The 19,416-nt window shown below is 43.7% G+C and overlaps 1 protein-coding gene across 2 annotated transcripts in view; it reads left to right on the top strand.

The window, feature by feature from the left end:
* Nucleotides 1-19,416, top strand: part of ERBB4 (erb-b2 receptor tyrosine kinase 4) — a 690,947-nt gene that overhangs the window by 543,024 nt on the left and 128,507 nt on the right. For both annotated transcript variants that reach the window (XM_083154478.1, XM_083154479.1), the window contains exons 17-19: nucleotides 2,603-2,735; nucleotides 11,673-11,795; nucleotides 14,054-14,152. In XM_083154478.1, coding sequence (XP_083010604.1) covers nucleotides 2,603-2,735; nucleotides 11,673-11,795; nucleotides 14,054-14,152 — 355 coding nt within the window. The remainder of the gene's footprint in view (nucleotides 1-2,602; nucleotides 2,736-11,672; nucleotides 11,796-14,053; nucleotides 14,153-19,416) is intronic.

Genomic DNA, 19,416 nt, shown 5'->3' with positions numbered 1-19,416 from the left:
CTAAGGCACACATGGCCTCACAGGTAGGGTGCGTTTTGACACAGACCCCCCTTGTAGTCACTCAAGAAGTCCGGGAGATGTGGGTTTCCCCTAGAGATAGCTGTTGCTGCAGTGCTGGCTCCTACACAGTGAGAGGAGTCAGGAGCTGCATGTAATGTTACAGAGCAGCACTCCGCTTCTATCACTGAGAAGGAGCCTGCACTTTGACGTCATCTCGTGATGCCACTGCAGGTCCCCCCAGAAAACAAGTGGGATATCCTGCAGATAACTTGATAAATACTTCCAATAGTGAGAAACGTGTTTTACAAAACAATAACATTTTGCTAAAACCTATACAGGGGTAATAAAAAGCTTAGTTTCCTGTGTGATAAAATCAATATACTGTCTGTTTAACTTTAAATAGTGGCTTTGTAACTGTATTAAAATGAATGCGTAGAGTGTTTTATTAGAAGAGAACGCAGTTAGGGCACTCCATGCTTACATAATTACTACAGAGGCCCAGAAACACATTATCCCACCCACACAACGTCCACCTTGAAAATGATAGGAGAACTGTATTTTTCTAGACGGAACAGAACGCCAGCCCTCGCCCTGTTTGTATTCTGCGGCAGTTGTACATTACAGAGTAGGTGTTCTTGTAATTCAGAAGCGCAGCTCCCAAGCTGGCTGGGTATTAGCCTTATCCGAATACTGATTCTTCACCTTGTTGCATTGTATCCCGGACGAATTAACACACCATTCTTACTAAGCTTACGCTACAGCAGCCGGTAATGAGATAAGACTCACATCATCCAGGTTATAAGGCTTTGAAATCCCACTAAACCCAGCACTCCTTGTATAGCACAACTAATGCGCAGGAGGAAGGGGAAGGGGGGGGGGGGAGCAAACTGCAAACCGTCTTTATAATCAGTGCATCGCTTCATTAAATAGATAATTGACTGCCTATCTCCGTGTACAGAAAGCCACCTCTCTATTAGCGCAGAGCTTCCGTAGGCTTGCTTTATCCATGTAAAAACTGCTGATGCCGTTAGCTTCCACTGCAGCCCACAGGATTGTGCTTAATGCTGAATCGCAGGCCAGACGTGAGTGCATTTAAAAGGTTCTTTCTCCATCCGCCAGGCATGGGTATGACTCCTTTGTCAATTCACCCTCCGTGGTATCTAGAAAACATGATAAAGTGTAAAATTGAATACTCCTCCACATTCTAACGGCCGGCATCTGGTAGAATTCAATGGTAGAGGAAGCATATTAACTTATGGTAAATATGGAGTTACATACAAGCCAGGCTTTAGACGATAACAATGCAAAAATTGATATTCCGGAGTCATCAGATGTCTGTCTGTGTCTCAGTCTATGTAGCGTAGAAAGCTCCGGGAAACAAACAGAAGAACATAGTATATTCCTTTAGCTATCAACTAGTAAACGCGCCAACTGACTTCAGTGTCCCCGTAAACCTTTGACATGGCCGGATCCAAGGAGGGGCAACAGGGGCAGTAATCCCGGGGCCCCCACACTCTCCCCTTTGATCGCGCAGGCCGCTGGTACTGATTTCGGCAAACAGCATGATTCAGCTGTGTCTCCAATTTCCCCACGACACATCCACGGACAGCGCCGCCCACGGATTTGCTTCTGAAGCCACGGTCAGCCTTGCGGGATTTCACACAGGGCCAGATTTATTAATCTCAGTGAAGTGATAAAGTGTCTGGTTTTTATCACCGGCCAATCAGCTCTGGTGTCTCTAAACTGCGGGTGCCCTGTGCGAGGACACAGTGTGTGACTGGCTGGAAGCGGGGCTTTGAGCTGTGTGGCGTCAGCAGTGTGTGACTGGCTGGAAACGGGCTTTGAGCTGTGTGGCGTCAGCAGTGTGTGACTGGCTGGCAGCAGGCTATGGGGGCTATTTTGGTTCACTCTATCTGAAAAATTCCTTCTTAGAAGGACAAAACCATGTGCACTGCAGGTGGGGCAGATGTTACTTGTGCAGAGAGAATTAGATTTGGGTGGGGTTTTACTTCAAATTTAAATCTTTATTGCAGTGTAAAAATAAAGCAGGCTGTATTTACCCTGCACAGAAACAAAATAACTCACCCAAATCGAATTCTCTCTGCACATTTTACATCTGCCCCCCTGCAGTGCACATGGCTTTGTCCATCTAAGAAGGATTTTGTCAGAAAGAGTGAACCAAAATAACCCCCTATGTGCTGTGTTGCGTTGGACATATGAGTTATTGTGAATTACCCATAAACAACAACACAATATACTATTCTCCATTAGGTAACTAACTTTATTTACCTTACTAATATTTTGTGATCCGCCTTTTGTAATCTTATGATGTCTGTCCATTTTTATGTATATGCGCTTTCATTTTAACAAATGTATTAAAAGTCACTTTTTTTCTTCCCGTTTTTGTTAATCCATTACTTATGTTATTTGTACTTTCATAGACTTAATTGAATGGACCGTCATTCCTTAGATTTTAGGGCTTAAGGTTCAATTTTATTTTTTTATCGTCCGTTGCTCCCGGTTACAGCTGCTTTAGTGTCCGTGGGTCCACGCGTGACAGCGTTATAACTGAACTTCTTTTGTTTTCTTTCTTCAATGGCAGAACTCCCCTGATTGCAGCAAGTGTCATTGGAGGGCTGTTTATTATAGTCATCATGGGGCTGACCTTCGCCGTCTATAGTAGGAGAAAAAGCATTAAGAAGAAGAGAGCCTTGCGGAGGTTCCTGGAGACAGAGGTGAGATCCTGCTGCCAAGGACAGTGCGGCATTCGGGATTCGCCACCTTATATGCATGCTGCTTTTATGTGACGGACACGTGGTTTATATGTTCCCAGGAGATCTTTCATCCTCGTTGTTGCATTGGGGGCAGGACACGGGCATAATCGTGGCAGAGAACTAGGGTTAGGCGCCGTTGAAAGAAGTATGGAGTAGAAAATAATCCAAGAAGTATATTTATTAAAGATTCTAAAAATGAAAACAAGTGATGTTGCCCATAGCAACCAATCATAGTAGTCGGTTGCTTTGAGCAATAGCAAGAGAGGAAAATTAACATTTTGGGAGAGGGCCCTGCCTGTGAGTGCTGACATTCTTAAACGGAGTGGCAGACAGATAGGGCTGACAGAGATGTGGTTGATGATTCTTACCCTTTACAGCCCAGGATACTGATTTAATAATGGTGTATTAGTCCGCTTGCCAATGATAACAGGAAGTTACCGTCGGGGATAGGGCTATTTTGTTTTTGATGAAATGGTTGCCATTGGAAATATTACTGCTCTCCGGCAAGCATGAGCGATTCTGCAGAAGTAGGGCCAGCACACATGTGAGTTAACGCCTAAAGCTCTGGGACAGTATTTCTTCTCGGCCAATGATTTTGGTGATCGTTTGCAGCAAAAATAAAATGATTGATAAATATTCCCCTCAGTCTCATCTATAGTCTTAGTCTGATAAATAGTCTCCTCAGTCCGATAAATAGATCCTTCCTCTGGTAAATATTACCTTCAGCCTGATAAATATTCCCTTTAGTCTGATAAATAGTCCCCTTAGGGGGAGATTCTCGAAACTAAAAATGCGGTAAAAATCCGTTATTGGGCTGTGCTGCCCGGACCTGTTACCTCCTCCTCCCTGCACTATGATCCTTTTCCGAGTGCAGGGAGGAGGAGAGCCCGGCACAGCAGCAGCAGCACCGGGTAAGGGAGGGAGGGGAGAGCCATGGGACCCGCTGACTCTCACCGCAAAGGACAGCTCTTAGCGCAAGAGCTGTCCTTTGCCATAATTATCGCATATGTTACTGCATATGCGATAATTATGAATGTGAAGGTGGGAGGAGCTGGAGTGTGGATGTTAAAACATCCCCCCCTATTCTGATAAATAGTTACCACAGTCTAATAAATAGTCACCTCAGTCTGATACATAGGCCTCTCACCCTGATAAATAGTCTATAGTCTAAAGGAGCCCATAGGCGCTCCGTTGCGTCCGGCTCCGTTTTGTACTATGCGATGTGCGCTCCCGCGCATCACATAGTACGGTACAAAAAGTATGTGCTGCACATACTTTTTGTACTAGGTACACATCGTATCGGATCGCAGTGCATGCACAATGCATGCACTAGGAATGCGCTCCGATACGATGTGTACTTTAAAAGTACAGAACGGACCGAAAAAACGGACCGGGTATGGGGGGCATTAGTCTGATAAATAGTCTCCTCAATCTGATTAATAGATCCTTCCTTTGGTAAATATTCCCTTCAGTCTGATAAATAGTCCCCTTAGTCTGATAAATAGTTCCCTTAGTCTGATAAATGTTCCCTTTTAGTGTGGTAAACATCACCCCCACATCTGATAGTCTTCTTATTCTGATAAATAGTTACCACTGTCTAATAAATAGTCACCTCAGTCTGATATATATTGTTGTCTATGTGACATAAACTCTCTGTTTGATGATAAACCAAAAACTACAGTTGCACTGTTTCTAAAGTTTTTATGGACAATTACTAGGTACTGATCTGAGGACAGTAGCAGGTCACCCGGGGGCTCCCCTTGCTATGGGGGCTGTAATTATTCATTGCTCTCTAATTTTATTTCATTTACATTTTTTTTGGTACTTGTTTCCTAGCACGGCCACACCGATTAAGATCGGGGTGGTCGTGCTGAAAAAAATCGGGTCGATCGCATCGCATGCGATTTGGTCGCATGCGATGCGATCGACGCGACCGACCGATTTTTGACCCGATTTTTTCATTAAATCCAATGTAAATTGGGTCCCTGGGACCCAATTTTACATTGGATTGAATGAAAAAAATTCCAAACCCCCCCAAATTGAAGCGCGTACACAGCGCCCCACGATAGACGGCAACCCGAAGCGTGTCGAGCGCAGCGAGCCCGCGAGGGGCGGCGGTACGCGTCCTCCGACCTTTTCATGCCCTACTATCCACTAGGGCGTGGAGTAAGAATAGAATAGTGTGGCGAGCGCAGCGAGCCACCGAGCCCGAAGCGTGGCGAGCGCAGCGAGCCCCGCGAGGGGACGCGGATACCTTCACAGGTAATCGCGTCCCTTCGCGGGCTTCACAGGTGTCCGCGTCGCCACGGACACCTGTGAAGCCCGCGAAGGGACGCGTTTACCTGTGAAGGTATCCGCGTCCCCTCGCGGGGCTCGCTGCGCTCGCCACGCTTCGGGCTCGGTGGCTCGCTGCGCTCGCCACACTATTCTATTCTCACTCCACGCCCTAGTGGATAGTAGGGCATGAAAAGGTCGGAGGACGCGTACCGCCGCCCCTCGCGGGCTCGCTGCGCTCGCCACGCTTCGGGTTGGCGTCTATCGTGGGGCGACGACGGGGACATTTATAATGTCAAATGGGTCATATTGACCCATTTCACATTTTTTTACATTTTTACACCATTTCAATGTTAAAATTTTTTTTAACATTGAATCCTATGTAAAAATCGGGTGCATCGCGTCGCATCGCGTCGGGACCAATGTTAATGGTCCCGACCGACGCGATGCCCCCGATATTTTACCGTTCACGACAAGATTTCAATGTTAAAATTTTTTTTAACATTGAAGTCAATGCAAATATCGGGGGCATCGCGTCGGTCGCGTCAGGACCAATGTTAATGGTCCCGACCGACGCGATGCCCCCGATTTTTGTTTCCTAGCCGGCAAAATGGACCTGATTTCAAAAGAAATCGGGTCCATCGGGGTAATCGTGTCCCTTAATTAAGGGACACGATTACTTAAGATTGTGGCCGTGCTAGGAAACAAGTACCTTTTTTTTTTATATTTAAAAAAGGTTCAAGGAGGGATTGACGGTGCATTTCCTTTTAATATCTGTAAAAACAGATAAGTTAGGTAGATAAAGTACGTCTTCTTAGATTGTAAAATTCACTCACAACCAATTTTTTATTATAGCCATTTATATCCCGCCCCGTTCTCTTATGAAGTCCTAAAACAGGCGGCCTCTTTTACGTCAAAATCCCCTGGCACCCCGGTTATATGCATGGGAGACTTGAATAATTTAATTGATCCTGCCCTTGATAAACGGAGGGAAAATCCTACTCTGTATTCTGCAGGGGGTCGGTCCAAAGTTTCTAGATTCTCTGGGATAGGTGGATGTGTGGAGGCTAAAGCGTCCACATGTGCAACAATACTCTTGCTTCTCCAAATCATATCAATCCTTTTTCCCGTATTGATTTGGCCTTAATATCTCATGCATTAGTTCCAAGATTTGAAGCGGTAAAATTTGAGGCAAGAGGAATTTCTGATCATTCTCCACCATCCCTTGTTATTAACGTAGATTGTCGGAGGGGACAGTCACATTGGAGGCTCCATCCTTTTTGGCTCCAACAGTGTGGGTCCCTTGCTGACATTGAAAAATTGTGGGACGAGTACTTTGACAATAATGTGGATTCGGCATCATCTGCAGTAGTTTGTGGCTGCTATAAGGCCTATATGAGAGATACGCTAATCCAGCGTATTGCTGCTCTTAAAATATTTCCGGTATCAAAGGAAACAGCTAGAGACCGAATATCGTAGACTGGAGGCACAATATATAAGAGATGGTCTGACTGAAACCAGGGTCCGGTGGGAGGCAGCTCAGTTGGCCTGGATCAGGCGTTTAGAAGATCGGAACACACGAGCTATGATATTTTGGACACATAGACACTATCAACATGCAGATAGAAATGGCAGCTATTTAAAAAATATAGTCCAAGCAGACCGTCCAGTAGATACTATAGCTTTAATACTTGATGAAGATTGTATACCGGCCACTAAAACTCCAGAAATAGCTAATATATTAATTTCCTTTTATAAAAATATATATATACCTCTCGGCTAGCATGATCAAAGGACAATCTACAACTTTACCTCAAGTCAATAGAACTTGCAGCACTAACGGAGGAAGCTAGGAATAGTCTGGATGCCCCATTCACGGTGGAAGAGGTCAAGGTGGCCATTGGGTCCTTCTTAGGTGGTAAAGCCCCTGGGTCTGATGGTATTCCAATAGAACTTTATAAGACCAATTTGAAAACACATGCTCCTAGATTTTTAACATTGTCTAATAATCTTTTCAGAGATAATATCCTTCCAATTGCTATGTCGGAAGCCATCATAATTGTTTTTCCAAAACCGGGGAAGGATCCAAGACAGCCAGACTCATATAGACCTATATCATTGATACCCACCGATGCACATGTTCTTGCTAAAATCCTAGCCATGAGAGTAAATAAAGTTATCCACTCAATAATACATCCAGATCAGACTGGCTTTAAGTATTAACTTGGGGAGATTTTATATGTATCTTCAGGCCTCCCGTGAGTCGGACACTCATTTTGTTATTGTCTCGATAGATGATACAAAAGTGTTTGACTCAGTCGAGTGGCTGTACTTCTGGAAGGTCATGAGATGCATGGGCTTCGGCCCAGCATTTTTTAAATGGGTACAACTTTTATATTCTCACCACTCTCTCAGTTAATGGTTTCATATCCCATTCCTTTCCCCTGAATAGGGCTACAAGACAGGGGTGTCCCCTTTCATCAGCCCTTTTTGCCCTGGCTATTGAACCCCTGGCCTGCTAACTTCGGACACATTCGGGTATTGCTGGCCTTCGGATTGGTCAAAAAAATGGATACTGTTGCTGTATATGCAGATAAACTTCTTCTTTTGCTTCATAATTACAAATGGGCTATGCCAATAGTTCTCAATGGTATTGAGAGATTTGGAGGGTTCTCAGGCTTGAATATCAATATGAAAAAATCCTCAATGATGCCCTTAAGTGGTTCCCTCCCGACTTCTCCTGAACTTAATTTACCGTTATGTTGGGTGGATGAATTTAAATATTTAGCCATTCAGATTACTAACATTACTAATGATTTCATCTCTAAGAATATCTTGCCAATTCTACCCCATCTCCGAGACAGGATGAATGTTTGGTCTAAGCTCCAGCTTACCGTAACTGGCAGAATTAATATCATTAAAATTATAATTTTGCCTAAGGTCCTGTATATATTACAACAGTCTCCAGTCTACATTCCTGCTGGTTGGAAGCTAAAGAGTTTAATTTTGTCTCTGATTTGGGCAAATAAACGTCCCATAATTAGGTTAGATGCACTTCCAAGGACCAGGGAGGATGGAGCTCTGGCCCTCCCTCATTTTAAATATTACTATTTTGCCTCTCAATTAACCCATATAAGATTATGGTTACATCCGGAATTACCAGATTCTCTTCTTTTTGCCTTTATACTACAAACTGCACCAGATTATAGTCCAATAAAATTACTACTGAGTGATAACACACTCAAACGTGGGCCCCCCATAATATCCCAGACCCTACGAATCTGGAAGGAATGGAGGACTTTTGTAGAGTTGAATGACTGGGATCCTGATACTCCTCTATGGCACTCACGAAAATTCGCTAAATTGGGAAATATATCAGGTGATCAGATATTGAGCCCAAGAGGGATTAAAACAATAGGTCAGTTGTACAGTGATAATAATATTAAATCTTTTCAAGAAATACAAGAAGAATTTGATCTTCCTCATAGATATTTTCCCATTTTCTTTAACTTAGGCACACCCTACAGCAGGCATTCCCAATCACGGTCCTCAAGGCACACCAACAGTGCAGGTTTTAGTGATATCCAGGCTTGAGCACAGGTGACTTAATTAGTACCTGAGTGATTCTGATTAAACCATCTGTGCTGAAGCCTGAATATCACTAAAACCTGCACTGTTGGTGTGCCTTGAGGACCGTGGTTGGGAATGACTGCCCTACAGACTCAATTTGTGGAAGGAGCTCCGAATATTGTTTCTTCACCAATTAAAATATTGATCTCAAATTTGGGTCAAAATAAAATAGTCTCTATTGCTTACTCCTTTTTATTGTCTAAGCATCATATAGATCCATTGTTGGCCCTTCGACTAAAATGGGAGGCTGACCTGGGTTTCTTAGAAGAGGAGGAGTGGGATGCCGCTAGAGAATTTCCTCGTCTTGCCACTACCTCGATCAGATTCCAACAGATACAGCTGTTCATATTGTACAGGACTTATATGACTCTTTCACGTTTAGTTAAATTTGGGGGTAGAAATTCAGCTACCTGTCCTAAATGTAACCAAGATCAATGTAATTTCTGGCATCTTGTTTGTGATTGTCCAATTATTCGAAGATTTTGGTCTCAAGTATTAAATGCCTTAAATAATACGGGAGGTACTTCTCTTGCCTAAAATTTGTATACTTGGTGCCTTTGACACAGAAATATATTCTAGGGCTACCAAGCAATATGTGTGTATTGCAAGAGTTTGGATGGCAAAGGAGAGAGGAGAGACCAATATTTTTATCCTGGAAGGCCCTGGTTAACGATACTATTCAACATGAAAATATATTCGTGTTTCTAGAGAAACTCTTGCAAAACATGATCAGATATGGTCTGGGTGGGTGGAGTCAATGTATGGCAAAGTGTAATGTAATTGCTATTCCTCTAAATGTATTTATTTATTTATTTTGCCTTAAATTCGCTTCATGATTCTCTTTAAGTCACACTAAGTTGAGCTAGCCCTTAAACTGCCTTATTGTTGAATTGATAATCGAGACTGGTTTTGATATTGTATGTTTAAAAAATTTAATACTAATCTTTGTAGGACTTAAAAATATAGTTATGACAAGAAAATATACTTTTATTTAACAAAATATTTATTCCATTTATTAGTGACATATTTGTTTACAATAATATATTATATATGTTCAAGTAATTATACATGAATATAAATAATTGGAAGATATGTTTCTCCTAAAAAGTTTAATATAGTTTATTCACTATGTAATTGTAATATTATGAATAATAAAAATACTTTATACAAAAAAAAATTAGGCCTCTCACCCTGATGAAATATTAATGTATTTCCTTTTAAATCATTTTACTGTTTACTATAGTTACACATATTGGAGCTGAAGATTAGCCCTGAGCCAAGAGTACATATCTCAGACATACCAAATCCTTGATTAGATGGTAGTAGGCATCAGGGCTGTAAGAGGACACTAGTTGACGTGTAACCTATTATAATATGTCTTCAGCTATTGGTTACATTTTCTTCAGAGTGAATTGTGATGTTTCTGGTTTAGAATCTTCCAGTTCTGCTTTTGTTTGGCCAATCCACGGAATCCACACTGTAATTTGATATTTTTTTGTATATACTGTATGACTAGCATAGGGAGGATTACACTGTGCGGTTGTGGTAGGATTACGCTGTACGGTTGTGGTAGGTCCCATTTGTTGGTAAAACGCATGTGCACATATATAAATATTATGCAGATCAGATTAGATACTAATACCAACCTTGTAGAGACCAGGTAAAATGCAGCATTACTATAGGTGCTTTAGATCAAGATGAACCCTAAATAATCAAGGCCAGTAATTTGTCAACATATTATTTCAATTCTTTATAATATGTTTGTAAGGTAACATCGTTTTAAGTGCTAAGGTAGCAGCACCTTAGGTATAATGGATTACATATTAGACTTTTGTTTGTTAAAACACATATTGTTACTAGAAAGTACAAAACTGGAAAGATCCCAGGAATAAAGGAACATACAGGAACAGTATATTTATCAATGACGTCCCGGTCTCTGCAATATGGCTTAGGATAGGATTCAAACCCATAACCTGTTGCATTTCATTAAACATCCTATGCATCAAGCTATTTTATCCCGAATGAAAACTACACATTGCAATTGAAAAGATTTACAGTGCATCTGTAAAGTATTCACAGCGCTTCACTTTTTTCCATATTTTGTTATGTTACAGCCTTATTCCAGAATGGATTCAATTCATTTTTCACTCAAAATTCTACACACAATATCCTGTTGTCACCAGTCTCAGATAGTAATAGCAGAACAGGTAGTGTAATTGTGGATTTTACTGGTATAATTTGTTCCCTTTATTGATGGTCTGCTGCAGGGTGTTGACAATCTCTGCATTATTGTATAAATTATGCCACACCCTCAATTGCTCAATGGGGGCTGGGCTAAAAGGAAGCCAATCCTTGTTGTCACGCCCACTGCATTTGTCTTTCCGCCACCTCCGCGGTATCTCCCAGTGCAAATGTCCAAAATTAATGTATGACAAGTATAATAATACCGGTCAGTTATATGTAAATAAAAAAAATACTAAAACTATAAGCTGCTCTGATTCTTGTAATCGAGGAATATACTGTATATGCTTCAATGGAACTTGACGAAACTGTCAAACTGAGCCGGATTCACATTAAATATTAATTAAACAAAACTTTTTTCATGCTAATAAGGAACATGCTCTGGGCAATTGTTGCCTTTTACCAGCTGTATAAATATACCTGTCATGTTGTGTTTTCTATCTTTCTTAAAGGGAAACTACACCTAAAAGAATATTTCCATATACAATACTGACGGTTTCATATGGTTACAGACAGATGTTATGTGATTATTTATGAATCCTGCACAATTATCAGAGCACTTACTGTCCCTTTGATCCAAGTGTTTACTGGTTCTATTTGCACAGAATTTAGGTTGTACTATTAGAAATTCATAAGTTGCCTCTGTATTACTGTATGCGGGTGCTGGGGAAATAAATCCTCGCCGTTTCATAACATATATGAGTGTTGAATGGTAATTTTCAAGTACAATAATGCATTCGTTTTGCTTTTCAGTTAGTAGAACCGCTAACACCAAGTGGCACAGCACCCAATCAGGCGCAACTTAGAATCCTGAAGGAAACGGAGCTGAAAAGAGTCAAAATCTTGGGTTCTGGAGCTTTCGGCACAGTCTACAAGGTGAGAATCATAGTGCAAGGAAGATCTCTGCCTTTGGGCTCTTTCCTGTGCTGTTTAAACTATCGCATAGAACAGTGAGTACAGTAAAGTTTATGTGGCACATACAGACGATTATTGCAGCAGAAGGTTGACAGCTATTAATGAATGGGCACATTTTAATAAAACTATCCAAAATAACCATTTAGTTTCTCAAGGCGCACAAATGACGCCATTATTTCCCTGCACAATCCAAAATTCTGTTGGTTTGTCGCTATGTGACCATTATACTGCTTAATACATATCCCCTTAATCTGGGAGAGGATGAGAACTGGGGACTCCAGTATTTCATATCTATAATAAGTACAGTTCTGATAATATGTTTGCAAGATACAGATGTATCCATGTCATGTGGATTAAACACGGAACATTTGTATTTGTCAGTCACGAAGCTACAGGGGTTGAACGCAAGGAGGATGAATGGTACGAGAACTGTAATATCATTTCAGGCGCAAGCGTATCAGCTAAGCCCAGCATGCCGGCGAGCAGCGGTAAACTCCCCGGTCTGCTGCGGCTGGCGCACTATCTAGTTGCACGACAAAGCGACTTCTTTATCCAGGGATGTTCTGGCCTGAAGCTGTTTGCGTTTTGCTGGTATGCCTTCTGCAAACACCTGGCATTGACATTCATCTGGCAGGCATCTCTCTGCGTCCCCAGGGCTCGCTGTATACTCGCAAGCTCGCTTCAGCAAGGCACAGTTTCTCTAGATTTCCATTCTAATTAACAGCTTGTGTGCCAGAATAATTCATTTCCAGCATACAGAACAGCGCACATCTAATATACAGGTAAATGTGGCGATGCGGTATGTTCCTGCGCAGGAAATCTGCATTTCCAAACAACAGACCGAACTCTTTGGAATGCATCGGCAATAATTATAGGTGCTTTGGGGGAGATGCATCAAACGGTACTTGTTTCCTAGCACGGCAACAAACTTGGGCATCGTGTACCTTTAAGTTAAGGTACACGATGCCCACGATGGACCCGATTTCCTTTGAAATCAGGTCCATTTAGCCGGCAAAGGAAAAATCGGGGGCATCGGGTCGGTCGGGACCATTAACATTGGCCCCGACGCGACCGACGCGATGCCCCCGATTTTGCCATAGGCTTCAATGTTAAAATAATTTTTAACATTGAAATCGGGAGCATCGCGTCGGTCTTGTGCCATTATAATGGCACAAGATGAGATGGACTTGATTAAGTCCATCTCACATAGGAAACAATGTGAAATGGGCCAATATGACCCATTTCACATTATATATGGCCCCGTCATCACCCCACAATTGACGTGAACCCGAAGCGTGGATCGTAGGGGAATGAAAAGGTCGGCGGATGCGCACCGCCGCCCCTCGCGGGCTCGCTGCGCTCGCTACGCTTTGGGTTGGCGTTAATCGTGGGTTGGGGTTCACGGTGTTAAATTTGGGGGTCTAGGGAATATTTTAAATTGAATCCAATGTAAAATCGGGTCCCAGGGACCCTTTTCACATTGGATTCAATAAAAAAATCGAGTCGGTCGCATCGCATGCGACCAAATCGCATTTGCGATGCGACCGACGCGATTTTTCCGACACGACCACCCCGATGAAAATCGGTGTGGCCGTGCTAGGAAACAAGTACCCATCAAACTTTGCAGAGAGAGATAAAAGTACCGGACAATCCGCTTCTAACTGCCATTTTACAGACTGCGTTTAAATAAATGACAGTGCATCCTTTGGTACATTGGGGCCGATTTGGCCCGTCCATGATGTTTGGGATTTGCGCATGTGGTCAGTTGGAGGCCTGCTCCAGAAGGCTTGCCATCTTTTTTGGAGCATGGGAGCTCGTCCCGTTATAGAAGGTGTCATTTTGCACCAAGAAATTGTACAGAAAGCATTCCGATAGTGTACAGATGTCACTAATAGTACATGCAAATGCCGTATTACCATATTTGTCGTCAATGTAATGATGCAATAGAGTGTCCTATACACAAGAGACATCAGTGTCTGAAAATTAATCCTTTTTTGTACAGATGGAAGGTATTTGTACAGTAGTTACGCTATTGTTTTCAGTACTGCCTGTGGGAGGAGTTTGGAGGCAATCAGCCAATCAGGACCTGCACCTGCAAGACATACACAATGCCTGTCTAGCATTAGTCACATATAGTATATATTGGAACCAGTGTTACAGAATGTCCTAGCATTGATAGATATACTAAGCGGACTGTTCCACTCTTTTGTCTTCTTTAGGGCATCTGGGTACCAGAGGGGGAGACGGTAAAGATCCCTGTGGCCATTAAGATTCTGAACGAGACAACAGGTCCCAAAGCCAACGCTGAATTCATGGATGTAAGTGACACTGCTTATTGTACCTGTAGGCAGCACGGAGTAAGGCTTGTGTATGGTCACTTTAATGTGAGAACAGAGATGGGGAGGAAATGCGCAAGCTCATGTCCCACCACCTCACCCTCTCATACCCTGATTCAGAGGTGGGCACAAAGCCCTGCGCCAGCTGTGAAAACATCGCTATTGTGTCCACCTCTAAATGAGGCTCTCAGTAATTTATTATACCCCAATGGCAGATATCATTACACAGATTATACAGGGGTTGCTGTGGACGGAGGTGCCACTGCTGAGGTTTCCATGGAAGCAGCAGCAGCAGCGCGGCACAGATATGGGTATGGAGTAGGTGCCATCTGATATAAGTAAACACCTCCTGTGAGAATGCATCGGATCACCTGCAACGCCATTGGCTGGGGGCTGGGAGATACAGGCAGGATCGGATCAAAGTTTGTAGGGAGTCTCGGATCAAGCAACTGGTGGGGTCCCCTACCGCTAAAGCAGTCACTGCGGTATGCTGGTGATGTTATTTCAAAGTATAATGTGGAAATCCTCTTTGTGCCACAAATGCATTAGACACCTGAATTTCCCCCAGTTCACATTATGCCACACGGAAATCTCAGTTCCCATGTGCCACGGTGCCTGGGAATTGCCTCATCTATCCTCCAACTTATAATTATAACTTACATGCTTATTGCCAGGGATTTCATGCTAAGGGTTTGCTTCTTGTTGCCAGGAGTTTCATGCTTGTTGCCAGGGGTTTCATGCTTGTTGTCAGGCGTTTCATGCTCACTGGCATCATTAATGGTCCTGGAATACGGCACTTCTGGGTAACACTCTATGTGTTGTACTTTCCTAACAAGTAGGACCTCTAGCCAGACCTCATGGAATCTGCATACCGCAGGTGCCACCACCCTAAGCCACTACGTGGTCTGCGGGGCTTTTGCTACGACACTGAATTGACGTCAACTTTACTATGGGGCCTGGATGCATGAAAGTGTCCGGCTGTGATGGGGGTGTGTAAAGGCCCCCCATACACTAGTCGGACTTGTCCTAAGGACAAGTCGGACCAAATTCCCCTTGAGCTCCTCCGGCAGCTCCCAGGGAGGCTCACCTACAATTTGGCACTTTATGGAGGTGCAGCAGCGGGGCAGGCAGCGGCAGCACCTACGGAATGGACCCAATACATTGTGGGTGCTAAAAAGCACCCACGATGTGCCGCTGATGGGTACGATCCGATAGACTTTATATGCAGGCGGTTCAATCTGTAGGGTCCGACCCGATGCGCATGAGGTTGGATGGGATGTCAAACCCATTTCTTGGCCCGATCTGTTGATATCGAGTGAAATCGGCCAAAATCATCCTAGTGTATGGGCACCTCAGCAATAATAAGACTCAGCAATAATTCAGTGGTCTTCCGGATATTTAGGGCGAGTCGTACTTAAGACCCTCCAATAAAATCTCCATCTGTAGCACCTTGGACGGGTATGGCAATACAAGTCTGTAATCTCAGAGAGACCTAAGCATCACGCGCTTAATTTCTGGGCTTTGTACGTGTTTGTTTTATCATATGTTATATATTCTTCTTTATTTTTCTCCTATTCAAGAAATAATTGCTGGGGGGAAAAAAACACGATGTCATGGTGGTCTGTAATTCAGCGCAAATCAATGTAGGCACTGAAGTGTTAAATCTGACAAGTCACTCCGACATAATAATCCCCTTTCCTGTACACAATGAACCAGCATCAATCATCGCAGCAAATGCAGAACATTTAATGATGAGATAGGCATGAGAGACTCTTGCATTAATGAGGACTCACAATGTTGCCCAGCTATTGGGATACACAGCAGCAGGCTAGCTGCAATGTTCTAGAACATAATCAAGTTGCTTGCTGTTGCAGAGAACATCGGAGACTGTTGTGTTCTGAGACGGGTCCAAAAAAATGGTCACAACCAGTGCCGGATCCAGGGGTGGGGCAGCAGCGCACTCCAAAATTCAAATAGGAAAGCCGCACCAACCACCAGTGAGTTTCGGCTGGTGATGTTTGTGGGGGCAGTTGGTGTGGTTCTCCTATTGGAATTAGTCGATAAAACAGAAGCCGTTCAATAATCGCCCAGGCTGCAAATTCGCATTGCAGCAAGCAAGTCTGAATCAGACCCATCGTAACGCTAGTTCATCTCAGAGAATAACAAACTAAAAAGGGTAGCCATTCGGATGCAGGAAAGAGGGACGGACACCCTCCCATTTGATTATTAGTTTTGCTAAAGTGTTAATTGTTGAAACACTTGAGTTTGTAATTTCCGATGGCCAGACACGATAATTCCCACGTATCCCATGTAGCAGTTAGAATTTGCTGCAAATCTAATAAGATTATTGAATTCAGCCAACTTGCTGGAAAATTATAATGTCATGGATACAGCTGCCGGCCAGCATTCATCCTAAGCCTGCATTACAGAAACGCTCATTACCAGGACATGCCATGTGTAGCGCCAGCCAGCAATACGCAACGTTCTCCCTTTAGTGCCAGCCATTGTCACATCCAACAAAGACCGCACAGCCAGGCTTCAGGGGGAAAGATCAGGATAATTGTATAGGGATACGGTCACTAGGTCTACAAACATGAGGTTGAGAATCATTAGGTCGACACCACTATGTCGACATGACTGAAGGTCGACATGCAGGAAGGTCGACATGACTGATGGTCGACATGCGTCAACAGGGTCATTAGGTCGACACGGTCATGGTGCTGGTATTCAGCGCACCGTTAGAGGTAAGCGGTTAGTCTGCTCTTAAGCTTGAGCACATATCTCCGAAATCTTGCTGCTGCCACCTGTATCTCATAGGGGGGCAGATGTATTAATCCTGGTGAAGAGATAAAGTGGAAGTTCATATTGCGCCAGCCAATCAACTCCCAACTGTCGTTTTTCAAACACAGCAGATTGTCCGGTGCGTTATCTTCCACTTTATCACTTCTCATACAACAGCCCCAGTACAGTATATTATTTTTGGGCCTAAGGGTCCAATTCAGCTTCACTCGCAGTTTTGTTGAAACGCAGGACAAGGCCACCCAGCATGGAAAGGCCCACCCTGTGCTGCGGTCCCATTTAGATATCGATCACATTGAAGAAATTAGGGTAGCAATTAGGGAAGACCCTGGAAGGCGCAGCGCTGCCATTTTTATGTTCTGCATCGGTTGCGAGTGACACGGCAGCGTTGTCCAGACCACACCCCATAAATGCTGCATCGATGTCCCCTCAATGTCCACAGGGACGGGTAAAGGGGCGGCTTTTCGGCAGGGCGCCGTTAACCTGCTCGCTGGGCTCCGAACACTCACAGCCCAGCAAGTGGGTCTGAATCGGGCCTGTAGTTTTGCCCAGTTGCTTTCTATTTTTATTCCTTTAACTGTTCCGATTTTCGTCCCGTTTTTTTTTTGTGTGACTGTCCCGCGTCCCACCCGGGCGAAGAGGGGGGGAGTTGGGAGTCTTCCCTGCCTGTCGCTGGCAGCATCTATTTAGTGAGAGAGAGGGTCTGGGGGCATGGCCAGAAGCTCTTAGGGCGCTGCCCATGCCCCCCACAGTGTCCAAAATGGGGACGTGGCCCACCCCCCCACTGGGAGGCCACGCCCCCTCAATTTTCACATGCACAAGTAGGGCTTTAGAGGATTGCGTTTCTAAATCATATCCTGACATTTTCCTGCCAGCAAAAGTTTCCTAAAAGCCCTACCCCACACATGTTATACTGTAGGTACCAGGCTCATTAGTGCACCCTTTCATTTACTTGCTTTAATAAAAGACTTATCCTCATTTCAACCTTTGAGGAAAGTGCAGTTTCTTGTGATCATACGATAATTCAGATACAGAACATGGCTTAATGCTTACTGTCAGGCTACTGTTACACGCGGCCTGTTTCCATCTATTAGACGTTCCGGCAGTTTGTATAAATCTGTCTTTATGGCCCATAATTATCTTTCATTATCTGCTCTGGCTGCTGCAATGACAATCAAGATGTCCATCAAACGGCTATGATCCAAACACTGGATTGTGTGACTTGTATGCCAGGGTCACCCGCTCTCTACAATTATTACTTTGGGGGTGAATAAAAAAACATTCTCAACGTAACGTTTAAAGATAAATTTGAAGCCCAAAATTGACCATTTAAGGGTCTGTTTCTGAGGCGGGCGCAAGGCTTAAATGCAGATGCGTCCCACAAATATCAGCAGATGCGCTGAGGGTTCCGGCCGACGCAGACCGCACTTAAGGTCTCCTTTCAGTTCGATGCCGAAGCCTGCATCAAATATATATTAATGCGCAGGTTTATTGTCATGGGAACTAATGCACATGTCTGTAAGTGTGGCGGCCTTTATCTCCGGGAAATAGGGAATCTCTTATCTGCGGATCGGCCACACAATGGAAAGAAAATGTATGTTTTTATAGCACAAAGGAACATAAAAATCACCTTTTTAAATCGAACAGTATGTGCAGTAAAATACAGTGGCGGAGCCCGTCCGAGAGCCTCCCCAGGACTGAGTCATCCGTGCACTCGGAGTCTTTTTAAACTTTATATGTTTCTGAAATGCTCGAGATTTAAATGCTATCAGTCTACAAGAAATCTGCAAAATCGCTTTGGGAAAGGAGGCGAGAGAGTTCTAAAGATGGATGCGATTCCGCTGCAAAGAATAGGTTAATGGCGTGATAAATTGTGCGTTAAGGAAAATGCAAAAAGTAATTTGCCAATGGGGCAGTCATTTTTATTTTTTTTGCACCCCTTACCTCACACTAATGGATCCCTAATGACTGTAATGACATAATGTGTGTTAGTAAATAGATTTTCTGATATCCTATTCAGGGGAAAGATGAACGGAACGGCATTAACAGGGGGGGGGGGGGGGTGCACAAACCTTACAAACCTCCCAGTACACAATACAAGCAATTTACACTGAAACTACTGGACTAATTTCAGATGGAATTTTCTGTTCCGCTCCTCACAATGAGGCTGTTACTAAGGTAACGCGTCTGGCTAGGTGACATAATCACATAATGAGATTCATTACCCCTTTTTTTCCCATGAAGCAGGTAGCGGTCTTCATGTGACTCTCAGGAATGGTATCACTGACATTACGCGGCTGCCATATTACTGCAGCGGTGATTCTCCCTCATGGGGGTCCACGACCCCAATAGAGGGAGAACAGTATAGGTGGCTATGCCCGCAGCTTGGCAAGCGCAGCGAGCCCGCAAGGGATTCTGTTGCACTCGCCCCGCTGTCTGTCCGATGT

The sequence above is a fragment of the Crinia signifera genome, chromosome 7, assembly GCF_055691185.1.
Source record: "Crinia signifera chromosome 7, ASM5569118v1, whole genome shotgun sequence".
Classification (NCBI taxonomy): domain Eukaryota; kingdom Metazoa; phylum Chordata; class Amphibia; order Anura; family Myobatrachidae; genus Crinia; species Crinia signifera.
Note: the sequence above shows the minus strand (reverse complement) of the source record. Positions and strands in the feature narration are given on the sequence as shown.